We start from the raw sequence: 17945 nt of genomic DNA, 5'->3' as shown, positions 1-17945 counted from the left end.
TTTAACTGTACGGGCTGTATCCTGCATCCTTTTCTCACATGAGCAGTCCCACACTGACTGATCTCAGGTCCCCACTGAAGTCACACCCCTCTGACTGCCTGGCCACGCAGACTCCCCAGCTGGCACTTCCTAGTTTTGGGGGCTATGCTGACCACTTACACTGACTCTTTTCCACAGACAGCTTTGGTTTGCCCTGAGCTAGCCCCTTTGCTTTTGAGTGAGCTGGGGACTATGTCAAGACTTCAAAGGGAGTAACAGAGCCCAGAGAGCTATGACTGATATCACAGCTGGAGTGGGGTGCTGATGCTGTGGGGCAGAGAGGATCTAGTAGGCACCAAAACTCAGAGGTGCTCGTAGCCCTACACCTTATGTGCAGTCTCACCGTTGGCAGGGGCTCCCAGGGCACAAGCACTGGGCAGGTCCCCAGGTGGAAGCACTGGTGTAGGTTCTGGCCCCACAGCAGCAGCAAAAAGGAGCAGCACTGGCTGCCTCACTGCCCATTCAGGTATGGGGCTACAGGGCCAAACCTGAGTGGTGCTGCATATGCCAGGCTGCAATGCCACTCACTACTCACTCAATTTTGGCCCCATGACTGCCATCATGGGGGTGTGAGGCCAAACCTGAGTGGACAGAGGGGTGGCCAGCTCTGCTCCTCCTCGATGCAGCCATAGGGCCAGCTCCTGCACCAGAGAGTTACCCAACCCTAGGGCCCTGCCTGGCCTTGCCCCAATTCCAGTAGCTCTCTGCTTGCAGGACTCGCTCAGAAAGTGCACCAAGACTTTGCTTACAAGTATGGGGAGCTGCAGTTAGTACCCACACAGGGGAGCCAGCCGGGAGAGGGGCAGTGAGGAGCCTTAGGGGGAGGGGGCAGACACGAGAGGGTTCAGTTTTGTGTACCATGTGAACAAATTCTGGGAGTGCTATTGGGGTAACTTCCAGTGAAATAGACAAAGGAGCCACCCTCCCCCATAATTAAAGATGTACTGACCATCCTTGGAGGGGAGATTCCACCTCTCAGAGATAAGCCTGGGTAGTCTTTCCATGCAACAAGTGTTTTCCTTTGAAATTCCAAAATCACCAAAGTACCTCCTCTGCACACCTAAACCCTGCTGAATATAACAGGCCTTTAGTGAGGACACAGGAGGGGCAGAATCGGAGCTAACCAAAGGCAGTTCCTTTCTCCTTTGAAAACCAGGAACACCTGTCCTGGGTGCCATCTCAACCTTCACCAAGCTCATTCCCTTCTCCCTCCCCAAGCTCTAGCGCCAGGAGCAGGGCCGGAAGGGGTCCCACTCCATTAGCACTCTGGATTGCTCAGCTCTAGCACCAGAGACAGAACCGGGTCTGGCCCTGGCCCTGGCCCCGGCCCCTGCCTCCGCTCCAGAGCCTGGTGAGTTCTGCAGCTCCAGCTCCGGACCCCAGAGCCTGGGCAGGGCACGTTCCTCCAGGCCCGGGGAGGCCGGGGGCTCCTGGGTCACACGTGGGGATGGGATTTCATTCGGCCCTGCTGTTCCCCAGGCAGGTGCTGGCGGGAAGAGAGGCGCAATGGGAGCGGCCGCCTGCACCCCCTGCAGTCCTAAACATTGAGGCCTTTGTTTCAAACTCAAATCAAACCTCCCGAGCCGGCCGGCCGGGGAACCCTGCGGCTCCTGAGCGGGGATCGGGCTGCCACACTCGCGCGAGCCAGCCCTGCCAGCGTGCACGAGTGGGAGGAGCAGTTCAGAGCCGCGCCGGGCCGGAGAGCCCCTGAAGGGGGACAGACCCGAGCCCCTGCGGCAGGACGGGGACAGTGAAGCGCCCTGGCAGGGGGCAGGAGCCGCTTGCGAAGCAGCCAGTGGACATGTCCCAGGCCGTGAGTCTGCTCGCGGGGCTGGGGCGGGAGCCCAGCCGCGGACGGGAGGTGAGTCGCTGCTGGGCACTTCTCCCGGAGCAAACGAGCCCGCCGGGGCAGAGGGCCGGGCGGCGGCAGCGGGGCACTTCAAAGGCCTGTCCGGCTCAGCCCGCCCTGGAGCCCAGCGCCCCTGGCTCGGGGAGCCGCTGCTGCCCCCCGCTGCGCAGCGCAGCGCCCGGACGGGACAGGACGGGAGAGGCGGGGCGGGAGCCGGCAGAGCAAAGGCCGGAATCTCCTGGCAAGGAAACAGTAAAGCCCCCCCTCCGCCTGGATCCCAAGGGGCGGAGGGGAGGGCAGGGCGGGGGCTGGCCGGCTGCTGCCCCACGCGGCGCCCGGGCTGGCGGCGCCCCCGGCGGGCTCCCCGTGCCCCTCTGTCATGCGTCTGCTCTGGGACGAGAAGGCGAGTCCGTGCGCCAAGAAAAGCCGAGCGCCCCCGAGCCCCGCCGCAGAGCCCGGGCACCAGCCGCCGGCCCCCGCTAACTACGCCCAGGCGCTGCCCTCGCCGCTCATTGGAGCGGGACTGAGCGGAGCGACCAGAGCCTGCGCTGCCCTGGGAACAGCAGGAGCAGGCCCGGGCCAGAGACCCCAGCTCCGGCCAGCACGGGGGAGACAGAGCCCGCCAAGCGCTGCCCGCCCCCAGGGACTAGTTCCTCCGGGGCCCGGAGCCCCCGCCCGTCTGCAGGCAGAGCCCGTCCGAGCGCCCGACTCCTCTGCGCCTTCCCCCGCAGGGGGCTGCGGGTCGCGATGGGCAGAGGAACCGTGCAAGTGCTGCTGCTCCTGGGACTGCTGCACTGGGGCCCCGGTGGCGAGGGCAGGAAGAACTGGAGGCGGCGAGGGCAGCAGCCGGCGGCTGCGGCGGCAGCCCGGGAGCGGAGCGAAGCGACCGGGCAGCCCGTGGAGAGCTTCCCGCTGGACTTCACCGCCGTGGAAGGCAACATGGACAGTTTCATGGCTCAGATCAAGAGCCTGGCGCAGTCACTGTATCCCTGCTCGGCCCAGAACCTGCACCACGAGCTGCGCCTCCATCTCCTGCTCAACAGCTCGGTCACCTGCAACGACGGCAGCCCGGCCGGGTGAGTGCGGGGCTGGGATCCTTTCCAGCACACAGACCAGCTCGAGCCTCCCCTGACCCTGAGCCCGCAGCGCACCCTTCCCGACACAGCCCCAGCCCCGAGTGCTGGCCCCGTCGCTCTCCCGCACTACAGGGGCCCTTTCACCTCCCCGCGGTTGGCTTCACGATTCCGCCCGCATTATCCCGCGCCCCAAAGCTGCTGTGCGGGCTGGAGCCTGCTCTCGGAGGGCTCCTGCGGACTGAAAGGGATGTCGGAGAACCATCCCCAAAGTTCTCGGGGAATGACCCACCCCACACGCCTCCCGGCCCTTTCCTTTACTCCATCTCTTCCATGCTCCTCTCCCATCCTGCTTCATTCACTTCACTAGAACTACTTCATTCCCATCCCTCGCTTTCAGTGCTTGCTTCCCCACCCTGAGGAACTAGTCCCTGAGGGGTGGGGAAGGGAGAGTCAATGTCCTTCCTTTTAATTTATCAGTAGTTTTCCAAAGTCCATTAGAATCCACAGCATTTAAAGGCACACCCCAAAGCAGCCAAAGAAGTTCACAGGCACAGGGGTGGAGAGGATGACATGGAGACAGAGTCCTAAGAAAGAAATCTGCCTGGGGCTATTTTACTTGATCCTGACTCCTCCTGCATTATCACTCACCCTCATCCTCATCCTCACCCCTCTTTTATTGTTACCCTCACCAGCATGAGGTAGTTAATTCATGGAGCCAGCACTCGCTGTTCTTCATGTGTGTGTGTATAAGTGGGGATGACAATGCTTACCCACCTTGTAAAGTGCCTTGAGATCCTCTAATGGAAGAAGCCAGAGAAGTGCCAATTATTATTTTTTTGATTATTATTATGATTGCTGACCCTCTCCTATTCCTGCTTTATGTATATTTAAACGAAGTATGAACATTTTTGTCTAGCACTCAAACTCTGCTTCCACCTCGTGGTCGTTACTAAAAACACAGCAAGCAACAGGTGGAATAACTCTTTCCTGCCTGGAAATTCTTAGGAATTCTAGGAATTTGTTTAATGCATTTATTTTGGAGAGAGATAAAAGCCAATCTGCCTGGCTCAGGATCTCCGGGAAGGCCCTTTGATCAGACGGTTTGGAGCTCTTCTGACAGCCTTCCTGTTTCTTTCACCAAATATTTTATGTAACCCTCTTGATATTATAATGAGTTTGTGTATCAAATAGCTTGTGGTTAAGCTAGTCAGTCTGCCTAATGAATTTAATGCTGCTTTCTGCTTGTTTTTTCTTTAGCTACTACCTCAAAGAATCAAAAGGCAGTAGAAGGTGGCTGCTGTTCCTGGAAGGTGAGCCTGGATTATTTTTTATTTAAGCACAGATCAAGCTTTTTAGCCTCTTTTGTAAATGAAGAAGTAGGGATGGGGGAGAGCTATCCAACTGCTTTCTTCAAAGGCTGTGCAAAATGTGTGTGCTGGCTGCCTTCTGTCTCCATCCTTCCACCCGACGCACTCACTTTGTCATATGCCTCTGCTGCCTGACAATTTAGTGGATTTCTTGGCATCCTAACTACCCCCCTGACCCTAATTAAAGCTTCTTAATCCAGCTACTTCTTTCTGTCATTTCCTTTACCCACTGCTTGCACCATTCATCTCAGCCTGGGAATCCCATGTTCTATTGTACACATTCATCTCTCTCTCTCTCTGATATTTTGCCACTCCTTCCCTGAACAAAATGACAGCAAGGAACTGACTTGATTTTTTTTTTCTCGTGACCCAGGGGGATGGTATTGCTTTAATAGAGAAAATTGTGATACCCGCTATGATACAATGAGGAGGCTGATGAGCTCCAAGGAGTGGCCCATTACCAAAACTGGTAAGTCTTTCTGTGCAGGGGGTGGAAACACCATTACACATTACATCTACCCTCTACACATAATAACAAAAGGGAAAAAAAGAAAGGGGGGAATACACAGATTTTGTAGTGTAGCAGAGTTCCTCACAATATACACTGTCACTTCCCCACAATTGTTCCTGTTCAGATATTAACACAATGTAAGTCACATACATGCATTTGCCTGTACATGTATACACACTTCCATTAATTAGTATGTATATGCACATGCCCTCGCAAAAACATGAAAACACACAAGTATGCATGCACACTTGCAGAGATGTCATCCTTCTTTGAACCCCCTCTAATTCTGCAATATAATTTTACAGATGACCAGTACTGCACACATCCCAGATGGAGTATCATTGATTTGTATGAAGAACAGGAGTACTTGTGGCACCTTAGAGACTAACAAATTTATTAATAAATTTGTTAGTCTCTAAGGTGCCACAAGTACTCCTGTTCTTTTTGTGGATACAGACTAACACGGCTGCTACTCTGAAACCAACCATTGATTTGTATATTGCCCTACAGGACCACATGGGAGAAAAGAGTCTTTCCAAGTGTAGTCCAAGGTCTACACTGGGTGGGTAGGTTGCGGGGTACACATCACCCCCCTCCTCCAGCCCTGTGTAGATCAATCAAATATATAATATTCTAGGGGGGTCCCTCCCTTTCCCCTCCCTCTGAGGTCCCCGAGGGAGCTGTGGCAGGGGGACCACCACGGTAACATGGCTCTAATGTGCCAAGGAGCTAGAGTCAGTGGAGACAGACAGTGCCACCATGTGGACGGCCCTGACTTCCTGCAGCTCCCCAGGCATCAGTATGGCTCTCCGGGATCTGTCAAGATTAGGGAAAAACACTGTCCTGACTCCTCACCGCCAATGGGATGAGGTGGGAAGGATCTCTGCAAGGAGAGGCTCACACAGATTTCCTCCCTCTGAGACCCTTACCCTTATGCTGAAAGATCTGAGCCTTAGGGTACGTCCAGACTACCCGCCATATCGGCGGGTAGCGATCGATTTATCGAGGATCGATATATCGCGTCTCGTTAAGATGCGATATATCGATCCCCGAACGCGCTCCCTGTCGACTCCGGAACTCCACCGGAGCGAGCGGCGGTAGCGGAGTCGACCGGGAGGTAAGTCGACTTCAGCTACGGTATTCCCATAGCTGAAGTTGCGTATCTTACATCGACACCCCCCCAGTGTAGACCAGGCCTAAGTCAGCAATTCTGCCCATAATGGATGAGCCACTCAAAGCCAGCAGCAGAATCAGTTTTGAAAATTGACATTTAATGGTACATTCTCTTATTTAGTGAATCTAGGCTCAATTTTTCTATGCCCAAACTCCTCTCAGTGCAGGATAGGGGCCAATCCGTAACTGGCTCCCTGATTCTGCTCCAGTATTAGAGCAACTGATGGGCTGCTTTAACCTATGGCACTGGCATAAGAGACAGATAGGTGTCCTCCATCTCCTAACATGTTGCCTAAACCTGGGGCAGGCCCTGCCTCAGCTGGCTTTATGCCAACTGGAATTTCCCTCCACAAGGGGAATTTTCTGTTAGCCATTTTCAGCCAGAATCCATCTACTTCGTGCTTCTGGGTAGTGAAAGTAGATTATACTAGAAGATATGGGTTCTTGTGCTGAGCTTCCTATAGTACTGGAAGCAATTACAGCAGTTTATCTTTAAGTGCTTTCCTATTCTTGTTGTTTGGTGACTTCCCTGTGTCTTATTTTTATTTTCATCCCTCCCCCTCTGTATAATGGGGTGAATGATGCTTGATGCTCAGAGCTTCAGATAAATGCCTAGAAATACAGATTACCAACCTTCCTTCCCCTCTTTCCTTTTTCTGACTGCTGAGCTTCATACCTCACTGCTCCCTGATTGTGGGCCAAATTCAATGCTGCACCTTTCAGGAGGCACAGCATAGAAGGCGCAGCACAGGAGGTGGGGAGCAAAGGTGAGTTATATACATCACATATTCACTTCCCTAATTCTGAGCTTCTCTAAGAGGTGGCTTAACTCCCAGCATAAGTTAGAATAGTCCTAGGGAGTGCTTCAATGTATGGCAGACACAGCTGCAGGTGGAAAAAACTGGAGTACTTTGCACTTGGGCCACTCCCCATCCAGCCCTCAATACACCAACCACAGCTCTCTCCCTGGCATGGCTCTACTTTTGGGGACTGCACAGGAGAATGATGAAGGGCTGCCCACATCAGCTCTACACTGCTCTTGTGTTGGAGGAATTCCCATTAGGGCCATTGAGGTCCCATTACATCACTAGAATGGTATAAATGGGTCATAGTGGAGGCCAGAATCTAGCTCTGTCTCCTACTTCTTTGGCCAGCCTCATTGGAACCATTGGACTTCAGTATTTCATCTGTTGTCCTTAAAGGGGTAAGCATCATAACAGGCTCTTATATAATTCTTGTATAATAGTCTTGGCCTGTCAAACTTCCAGAAGAAATTCATTCACTGTAGTTTGGGGGAGAGGCCTTCACAGAGGGACACACACCAGTGAATGTATTTGCAAAGACACACACACACACACTATTATGTAATTCACTTGGATCAGTTTATCTATCTCCGATAGGCCTGGTCCTATGACTTGGAGGCCCCAAACTGCTTCAGATGGGAAACCAGATTGTGAGTTTCTGGGTCTCACCTGCCCTCCCATATGGCCTTGTGAAGGCCCTACCTTCCTTCCGATTTAGGGCAACCAAACAGCAAGTGTGAAAAATTGGGATGGGGGTGGGGGGGGGGTAATAGGAGCCAATATAAAAAAAGACCCAAAAATCGGGACTGTCCCTATAAAATCGAGACATTTGGTCACTCTATTCCCATTCATAACTGCATAATATTCCTTTGGTATGTACAGTAGAACCTCAGAGTTATGAACACCTTGTGAGTGGTGGGTATTCATGAAATGTTTGTAACTCTGAACAAAGTGTTATGGTTGTTCTTTCAAAAGTTTACACCTGAACATTGACTTAATACAGCTTTGAAACTTTACTATACAGAAGAAAAATGTTGCTTTCCCCTTATTTTTTTGGTAGTTTATGTATTTGCTTTTTATTTGTCTCTGCTGCTGCCTCATTGTGTACAGGTCTGTCGCATCTTACGCGCATTTAACATGCGCGATTTCAACTTTACGCGGTCGGCAAAAAAAAAATAAAAAAGAGAAAAACAACAGTTTTAATACTATACCTGTAGTGCGGGTGATTTCGCCTGCCATTGAACTCAGTGGGGTTTTGGCTATACGCGGTTTTCGCTTTACGCACTAACCGTGGAACGGAACCCCCGCGTAAGATGAGACAGACCTGTACTTCCGGCTCCAAATGAGGTGTGTGGTTGACTCAGCGCTGTCCTTACCCGTATGCAGCTGTGTAGGGCACCAGGAACTTTAGGGCACCAAATTTCCTGGTGCCCTGCGCAGCTGTATGCTGCTCCAGCCCCCGCCCTGCTCTGCCCCCAGCCCCCCTTCCCCACCCCAGCCCCGCCTCTTCCTGCCCCTGCTCCACCTCAGCCCCGCCCTACTCTGCTGAGCTTTGCAGTATGGCTGGGCCTGCACTCATCGGTGGCGGGAAGTGCAGACCCGGCCCCAGCTGCGCCGCCGGTGAGTGCTGGGGGGTGGTTCCCCCCCTACCCCCCAAGCCGGCCCATCCCCATCCGCAGAGGTCTGGGGACAAACCCCCCCCCCATTCTCCCTCCGCAGAGGCCTGCCCTCCCACACACACCCCCATGGAGGGGCTGCGTAGGGCCCCAGAATAGCTAGGGACGGCCCTGGGTTGATTGGTCAGTTTGTAACTCTGGTGTTCACAACTCTGACGTTCTACTGTACTGCAATTGCCTTTGTGAAGATGTAAGATTAGGGAAGCACTGAATGAATTTTTATTCTCTTTTAATACTGCTTAGAAGGTGCAGGTAACACCATGGATCCCCACATGTCTGGGGACCACACAGTTACTGAGTCAGCACAGGATTATGGGATCTCTACCTTCCCTTGCACTGTTTATGCCAAGGGCTGATTGTACATGTAGGTTCTTTCTCTCATTCACACAAATCCTATAATTGCTAGTATTGGAATTCACCTTACAGAATTTAGGAAGAATGTACTTTTATGTAGGTATCACAGCTCCTTTTTATCATGAAAGGTAATAAGGCTTCTTGAAGTGCTGGGGTTCACCTCTGATGTGAATCAAAGGCTGAAAATCACATCCACCAAGATGTAGGCACAGACACATTTCTCTTTTTCCGTCCCACTTCACCAATGGCTATCACAGTGTAAGTTTCCCTTCTGTACGGCCAGAGCCCCCACACCAGGCTCATTCCTATTGCTTTAAAATCTGAGAACAGCCTTTGTATATTTCTTTTCATCCACCTGCAGGAACTGGGATCCTGTCATCACAGCCAGAAGAAAATCCGCACTGGTGGAACGCAAACATGGTGTAAGGAGGGGCACCAAGGGGAACAAGTTTATATTAAAAAAATTATGTACAAAGAGGCACCATGAGGAAAAGGGAAGGGGATTATACCCCAGACATGGTGTAAGAATGGGGAGTGGACCATGCAAACACGGTCTATTGCTTCCTAGGACAGCAAGAGCAGGGAGTGCTACAATGGCAGATAACATAATTAATCCTTGGTAAAAGGGAAAACCCTATATTGTTCTCTCTGTCTACCACTTCAGCTTTCCCAGGAGCGGTGTTGACAAGGTCCAGAGTGATCTGTGTCCAATTCAGCTGAAGGCATGGGTTGGTCTAATGATGAACCTCAAGAAAAACTGGGGAGATCCCAGAGGATATCCCCCAAAGGAATAAATTGGGAAATACCATATCAGGTCCTCTGGCTGGTGATGTGCCTGACAGTTCTCAGTGAGCTTCAGATGGCTACTTCTGTTCAGAGGGAAGACCTAGGAGGGGGAGGTTGGCTTGCTTGTGCTTACATAGAGCCTCTGGATTGCAGTGCTGCAAGAAGGGAAGAGAAGTGGATACAGGTGACAATTTCTATTGCAGCAGCTGGGGACAAAAAGCTAAGAGATGGAAAGATAGTTCCACTCCTGCAGAGACATTTAATAACAATACTTAGCAATTACATAGGGTAGGTGAGTTCTCCCCGTTTTACATAAAGGGAAACTGAAGCACAAAAAAAGGCAGTGACTTGCCCAACACCGCCCAAGTCAATGGAAAAGCCAGGATTAGAATTTAGATTTGTGCTCTAGAGCACGATGCCTCATAATTAGGGCTCCACGTTTGTCATAGAGGTCATGGAAGTCACTGATTCCAGGACTTCCTGCAACCTCCGTGACTTCTGCAGTGGCCAGTGTGGATGATGCCAGGGCTGCCCAAGCAGCTGGCCCCGGAGCCAGCTGCTCAGGAGGCCCTGGGGACAGCCACAGTGGCTGCTGATTGAGTGGCTCTGCAGCCAGCCGCTTGGGCGACCCCAGAGCCAGTCACCGCTGGAGTGGCCCCAGCCCCAGAGCCAGCCGCAACGACTGTTGCTCTGGTGGTCCCAGGGTCCCTGGGACCGTCTGAGCAGGGCCAATGCAGCTGGCCCTGGGGACCATCTGAGCAGCAGTCTCGGAGGTGGCAGGAGCAGCCGCAGCTCCTGGCAGTGGTCCCGGGGCGGCCGGAGTAGCGGCTGGCCCAGGGCTTCCCCCTGGGACTCCCTCCCTCCCCCCCTGCCATGGCCGGCCGGAGCAGCTGCTGGCCCCCTGGGGTTCCCCCCCCCCGGCAGCACCCCCCCGGTATTTATGGTATAAGTGATTGACAGCTCATGGGGAGTGATTTTTTGTTTCTTGCCTGTGTCCTGTCTGTGACTTTTACTAAAAATACCCATGATTAAATCGTAGCCTTACTCAATTAGATCAATAAAAAGATTTCAGTAAAAAGGCTAACATCAGAAGGGAAAAAAAAGCAACTGTAACTGACTGCCATGGGAGGTAATCCTTCCTTTGAGTATTCAAGGGGGTGGTATAAGCATCTCATTGAACAAAAACAACAGTCCCTTCCCTTCTCCACAGGATTTCCTTCCAGTTCCTTGCCCCCAGCCTCACCCCTCTGTATGTAAAGGGAAAATGAGTGCTCACAAACTTCTCATCTCTTGCAGTTTCATCCCCTATTGCTCAAGTGATGTTTGGAGTGGTGCCTCTTCCAAATCTGAAAAAAGTGAGTGCTGCCGATGGGCTGGCTGCCAGACAATCATCACACATTAGAGGATATGGCCTGATTTCTCTGAAATTATGTGAATGAGAGACGAGCTTTTTCCTGCTGAGAAGCAGGAAAGAATAACAAGTAACCTCCAGCTAAAACATCCCTCTTCCCTCATCACATCCTGCAGGGACATGGTTCAGAGCCCCTGCATGCAGAGATGTCACAGATGCACATCTAATCCCTGCAGGTTGCACCTGGAGTTCCTGAAGCAGCCTTTCCTTTTAGATAAGCCTCTCCTACCCTGCATACACTGCGAATTAAATGGAGTGGCTGGGGCACCATGGCTTGTAATGTGTCTTCTCATATTGCTGACCTGAGTGATAAGTGTAATGAATTCAGTCTCATTCTTGTCCCAAATGGATGTGCAGCCCACCCATTGTTGGTCAGGAGCTGCTTGCAATTTGGCCTGCAAGACAAAAACTTGTGCATTATAATATGATGCTGTTGCCTGATGATACTTTGTTTTGGATCAACATAATGTCACTGTGACAACAGTGCAAAATTGTGATGTCTCCTTGGCACATACAGATAGACATTTCCTTATGCAGATAAAATTAAAGATTTTTAACATCCTGCAGATGAATCATGCCACCTCAGGATATGATGAGTCTTAAAAGATAACCAGGATTAGTACTTGGATGCGAGACCGCTACAGAAAACTCAAGGGGGCTTATTCTCTCACTTACACTGGATGAAACTCCATTGACTTTGGTCAAGTTATTCCTGATACAGCCTGGTGTAACTAGGGTTAAGGCTAGGAGCATCAACCCGAAGGTGCTGCATGAAGTAGTACTAGTAATTCACCAGGACATATGCTTCCCTCTGAATCAGTGCTTGAACCAATGTCCTACTGTCAGCCATTGTGCTGCTGGATATGGCGTCTTTCCACTGATGTGAAATTGATATTCTGACCACTTGTGGGTGCCCAGGACAGTTTTTGCAAGAATAGAGGCATTAGCTCTGGTATCCTGGCCAAATTCCAAGTGAGATCATGAAATAGTCTCCCTTTCTAAATTTCCCCTATAGTTTCAATTGGATGTAATATTCTTTTTCACTTCCTATTGTGCTGTTCAGTGTTGTTGTGCAACAGTTATGCAGCTATTGTCTCTCACCTCAGAGGGAGGTGCATCGCAGTGTAATTCCTTGTATATGTATTTTGTAACATACTTTGGAATCCTGTAGGCTGAAACCTATCAGCTTAATTTCAGGACTGGAACAACCGAAGATGCAGCAAGTCTGGATCAAGCCAGGGAAAGCCTGTGCTAGGAAAGGCCCTCAGTACCTACCTGCCTTGCTCTTACTTTCATGTGGGCTAACATTCTTCAAGGTTACAATTTGTAAATTTCAGTGTATGGTAGAATTTGTTCAATGCAAACAGTTTCTCTGCCTTCAGGGTCCTGAGCAACTGTGAGATGGGGATGTGTGAGGGAAGCCTCTTCAACAAAGTTTTAGCCTACACATCACAGTCCTATTGATGGTGAACTCTTTCTTTTCCAGATGAATATGCCTTCATGGGAGCTCTCATAATACAAGAGGTAGTAAAGGAGCTGGTGGGAAAAGGCCTTAGTAATGCAAAAGTACTACTTCTGGCAGGAAGCAGGTAAGTGTCTGCATAAGATTGTCCTACAATGAAGAGAGAAATAATATGAAAGAGCAATTGCAATGGAGCACTGTCTTTACAGATTAGTTCCCAGACACTGCCTGCGGATGGTGCTAAGAGGAGTGAGGCAGAAGCACTGGTAGCGGAAAGCTCGCACAAATACTCTTCTCAGCCTCTTCCTGTAGGAGCTGCAATAGAGAATGATGTAGAAATACTGGCTATAGGAGAATCTCAGCATTTGATTCGGAGGAATTTATTTATGGGGAAAGAATATTAGACAATAGAAACAGATGGAAAATTCTGTCTCCAAATTCCAGGGTCTTTCTATTTTGAGCTGCCAAAGCTCTTGCTAATAACAGAAAAGAGCTATGCCAGAAAGAAAAAAATAAAATGGATGGCCTTTGGTTGCTGAACTAGTTAGGATTGCTTTTATTTCTGTTACTCCTGTTCTTCTTTTTATTTCTGAGAATTTCTGAAGTGAGGAAATAACTTGCTGACTAGATTATGCCCTTACAGACTGGTCAAATGCATCAAAAAGGTGAAAGCAGTATGTATCGTAACTGTCTTTCAGGTCTTTGACTGAATTACTGATCTTGTCATTGCAGTGCTGGGGGAACTGGGGTGCTTCTCAATGTGGATCGAGTAGCAGAGCAGCTGGAGGAGATGGGTTATCCAGGGATTCAGGTCCGAGGGCTGGCAGACTCTGGCTGGTTCCTGGATAATAAACAGTACCGCAGAACCGACTGTATTGATACCATAACCTGTGCCCCAACAGAAGCTATTAGGAGAGGAATCAGGTACAATAAAATATTCTAAACTACCCTTCCCCAAGAGCTAAGGATGAGGAGAAATCCTGAGGCAGGGCTCTGAGGGATAGCTCAGTGGTTTAAGCATTGGCCTGCTAACCCCAGGGTTGCGAGCTCATTCCTTGAGGGGGCCATTTAGGGATATGGGGCAAATCTGTTGGATGATTTAATTGAGGATTGGTCCTGCTTTGAGCAGGGGGTTGGACTAGATGATCTCATGAGGTCCCTTCCAACCCTGATATTCTATGACACTCTTCCTGCCTTCCTTGTGTCCTTTTTGTATTTATAAGATACCTATCACATGCCTCGCACTTTGTGGATGAGCTTCTACTTCTAAATAAAAGAACCATAATTTCAAAGGCATATTCATGAGACTGTGTGACATTGCAGACACTGTACTGAGTAACACAATACATTGATGTGACCAGACAGACACAGGGAAGAATGTTGCTGTTAATAAACTGAAAATGCCATCTCTCTAATCCTCCCATCACTGAGTATCTGATTGTTATCTAGGGGTAGGTGCCATACCCTAGGATCATAAAAGCAAGTGACGGGAAAAGTCCTATCAGAGCAGCCAGTCCACCTCCGAACAGAAAGTATCATTGGCTAATGAAATCCCAGCTCTCCTCCTTCTCATTTATAAGTCATGTTTGATTAAATAGTACTGTTCACACCTGCTTGTCTTCCAGCTGAATCAAGAAAGGTTAGCTCTGTTCTTCTGTGCAGGGTTTTTTGTGTTCACTGCTTCATTCGTGCACAGAGGACTCTCCGACTGCAACCAGCAAATGCCCCAGTGTTCTAGTGAATAGGAGATACTCCAAGCGAAATGAGACTGTGTGGCATCATGGCACTAACCCCACCATTGCTGTCTTTCAGATATTGGAATGGCATTGTTCCTGAACGCTGCAAACTGCAGTTTAAAGAGGGGGAGGAATGGAATTGCTTTTTTGGCTATAAAATTTATCCCACTCTTCGATGTAAGTGCAAAAAGAAAGGCCTACCTGCCTGAGAGTCTGAAATTGGTCCTAGGCGGTTCCTGCATTTACTGCTGCTAACCTGATGAAGACTCTCTCCAATTCTTTTTCCCTCTAGGTCCAGTCTTTGTGGTGCAGTGGCTCTTTGATGAGGCCCAGCTCACTGTAGACAATGTGCACCTAACTGGACAGCCTGTCCAGGAGGGGCAGTGGCTCTACATCCAGAATCTGGGCCGGGAGCTAAGAAATACCCTGAAGGATGTGACGTGAGTATTGCAGTAGGAAAAGCTGGGGTGTTCTTTTCCCTAAGAGAAGTCCTGCATGAGCTGGTTTGTGGGAGGTTCACAGTGGCTCTCTTGATACCAATGTGATTTATTTGGTATCTGTACCTAATCTGCATCAGGAAACATGCTCTTAACATATCTGAAAAAAAATGAGGCGGGAACAGAGTTTTTTGGGATGTTTTAAGAGACACTGATCATAAAACATCCCAGCAACAAATGAAAGGGTGACATGAAACCTCTCGTATGTCTTAGACACTTCATGCTAGATCAGCTCTTCATGGGAGTCACTGTAGCACCTATGAGCCCCTATAAATGCACCCAACCAATAAGCTATGGAAATGTGCCATTTTCTGAAAACTCCACCCTGTTCTAGTCTATTCAGATTCTTATATCATGTCCAGCACTGTGGTATCTAAGCATCATGCCAGGGACAGCAGAACTTCTAGCCAATTCCAGGACAGGGGGGAATTATCTGTGAGACAAGTCACCTTTTTGCCTTCTCACCCTACCTAATCTGTGTTTCTTTCCTTTCAGTGCTAGCTTTGCTCCAGCCTGTTTGTCTCATGAGATCATTACGCGCAAGTAAGTGTCTCTCTTCACAGAGTCTATGAAATGTCATGAGTTAGCAAGAAAGGGAATATGGTAATACTGATACCCTAACCCCGCTGATACAATGTGTATGGTTTGATTTTTGCAGTCACTGGACAGACATCCAGGTGAAAGGAACTTCATTACCCCGTGCCCTGCATTGCTGGGACCGCAGCCTGCATGACAGCAACAAAAATGGGAAAGCCCCTTTGAAGGGTTGCCCAATCCATCTGATTGACAGCTGTCCCTGGCCCCACTGTAACCCCTCATGCCCTACCATCCGGGACCAGTTCACGGGGCAGGAGATGAATGTGATCCAGTTCCTCATGCACATGGGTTTTGATGTTCAGAAGATGGCACAGCAACAGGGCCTGGAGCCCAGTAAACTTCTGGGGATGCTGAGCAGTGGTAGCTAGAAAGGGTTCTCCATGAAAGGGCAGACTGATCAGATAAGGAGGGGGAGCCTCTAAGCTTCTCTCCCAAACTCTTTAACCTTCTCCATTCTCATGCAGATATGCACACTTACACACATGCACTCACAAGCACACGTGCACACTTAGTGTGTGTCAAGAGAAAAAAGAACAGATTCTTGCTTACACCATTTGACTGAAACTCATTACCTCTAAACTTCAGGGCCCAATCTTGGCTGTTCAGAATCTCTTTCTGTGTTACACAAGGTGGCCTGAAGCAGGGAGCAGCAACGCCATAAACACCAGCATTGAGAACCCTTCCCAAGAGCTAAAAGGACTCTTACCCTTGCTGAGAATGTTTCACATCATAGACTTACAACATATGGTGAAAAAAGCACTGGATTTTTTTGTCCAATTAGAAGTGAAGGATTACATGACTTCCTAGAGGTCAGCATCTCATGATGTATCATAATGTACAAACCAAGGACATGTGCTAGGAACGGACACTCTTATAATCAATTTACTTTTGTATTATTTTATAAAATGACTTTTTTTATTACTTATTTTTAAAAAAATTATGCAAGAAATATAAAATTAATGATATTGTTTTGTAACATATTTTTTTTAAATAATGAAAAAAACTCCTGCTACTATGGCAATGTGGGCATATTTATTTTAATATGTAAATGCTATTTATAAGGGCTGACCAGAGAACTGCTCATATGTCTTTGTAAAGTTATAAATACTGCTCTTGGGGATGGGTTTTTTTTCTGATCACATGTGTGTGGGAGAGGGCAGTATTGGCATTATTATAATTATTATTAGATTCCAATGTTCCCCTTGTAGTATGTTTGTTGTTATTTCTGGAATGGAAAGGATGTAATGCACGGTCTAGTTACAGAACTTGGTAGTCAGAATCCACCATCCCATGGCAGTGATTAATACAGGTTCACAGTTCCAGACTATGTGCAGAGCTGAAACTCTAAAAGTAAATAGTTTCAAATATTAAGTGTTTAAAAATCTTTGCATTCATAGATTGTAAGGCCAGAAGGGAGCACTCTGATCATCTAGTCTGACCTCCTGTAGAACACAGGCCTCCACAAAATCATTCCTAGAGCAGATCTTTTAGAAAAACATTCAATCTTGATTTAAAAATTGTCAGTGAACACTGGGTAAGTTGTTCCAAGGGTTAACTACTCTTACTGTTAAAATTTTACACCTTATTTCACTCAGTATTTGTCTAGCTTCAACTTCCAGTCACTGGCTCAAGTTATACATTTCTCTGGTGGCCTGAAGAGCCCATTATTAAATATTGGTATTTATAGACTGTAATCAAGTCATCCCTTAAGTCTCTCTCTGTTAAGATAACTCCAATTGCAGTCCTTGAGTCTACTGCTATAAGGCATGTTTTCTAATCCTTTAATCATTCTTGTGGCTCTTCTCTGAACCTCTCCAATTTACCAACATCCTCCTTGAACAATAGACACCAGAACTGGACACTGTATTCCAGCAGTGGTCACACTAGTGCCAAATTCAGAGGTAAAATAGCCTGTCTACTCCTACTCCTGTTAGAAAACAGCCATGTCTACCAGTTTGACTTAGACAATGAGAAATGTATAAGCTCAAGGGCCAATTCTGGTCCCCTATATGCTGCTCTGATAGCACAGAAGGGATTTAAAGAAATCGCAACAGGCTGGGGAAGAATTTCTCTGGCACAAGAGCAGCATCCAGCCACCCTATGCTGATCCCATAGCATAATGTGTATGGAGAGATGTCCTGGAAAGGGAGGCTCCAGGGTGCTGAGTGCTACAAAGATTCTGGGCTTCAGTGCAGACTGCATAGGGCTCCCATAAATTTGAATAGCTGTGGGGGCTGCACTTGCTCCCAACCAACCCAAGTCCAGGCAATGAAAATGTGGTTCAAAGTCACCTTTGCTTCTCCTGGCCCTAAGCTGTCCCTCCTGTGACACACAGATGTCCCCTGATCTTCAAAAGGAGAGTAGTCTCTGTCCCCACTCTACTTACACTAAATTCCAGCTCAGAGAGACAGCTGGAGCCAGAAATACAGACAATGTAATTAGAAATATAAGTGTAACAAATAAAACACGAGGTGATCTGAACAGTTTTGAAAAATTCTATGCAGGGAGACACAAAATCTTTATAATGTAAGAAATGTGATACTCACAGAATAACAATGACACACAACATACATGTCTGGAATCAAAATAAATTTATAGAATTGGCTTC

The 17945-nt window shown here is 48.7% G+C and overlaps 1 protein-coding gene across 1 annotated transcript; it reads left to right on the top strand.

The window, feature by feature from the left end:
• The first annotated feature begins 1642 nt into the window (after window positions 1–1642).
• On the top strand, window positions 1643–16700 carry NOTUM (notum, palmitoleoyl-protein carboxylesterase). The gene is made up of 11 exons (XM_034790428.1): window positions 1643–2964; window positions 4222–4274; window positions 4705–4800; window positions 9210–9270; window positions 10931–10989; window positions 12532–12634; window positions 13240–13431; window positions 14320–14420; window positions 14536–14683; window positions 15236–15283; window positions 15399–16700. Exons 1-11 carry the CDS (start codon window positions 2636–2638, stop codon window positions 15703–15705), a joined length of 1497 nt encoding a protein of 498 aa, XP_034646319.1. The 5' UTR covers window positions 1643–2635; the 3' UTR covers window positions 15706–16700.
• Window positions 16701–17945: the final 1245 nt, after the last annotated feature.

Source organism: Trachemys scripta, chromosome 14 (genome assembly GCF_013100865.1).
Source record: "Trachemys scripta elegans isolate TJP31775 chromosome 14, CAS_Tse_1.0, whole genome shotgun sequence".
Classification (NCBI taxonomy): Eukaryota; Metazoa; Chordata; order Testudines; family Emydidae; genus Trachemys; species Trachemys scripta.
The sequence above is the reverse complement of the archived record's forward strand: the minus strand, read 5'-3'. Positions and strand labels throughout refer to the sequence as shown.

Coding starts and splice junctions, on each gene's coding strand:
- NOTUM (XM_034790428.1), top strand. CDS start 2,636: ATGGGCAGAGGAACCGTGCAAGTGCTGCTGCTCCTGGGACTGCTGCAC. Junction 14,421..14,535: donor AATTTATCCCACTCTTCGAT/GTAAGTGCAAAA, acceptor TTTTCCCTCTAG/GTCCAGTCTTTGTGGTGCAG. Junction 14,684..15,235: donor AATACCCTGAAGGATGTGAC/GTGAGTATTGCA, acceptor CTTTCCTTTCAG/TGCTAGCTTTGCTCCAGCCT.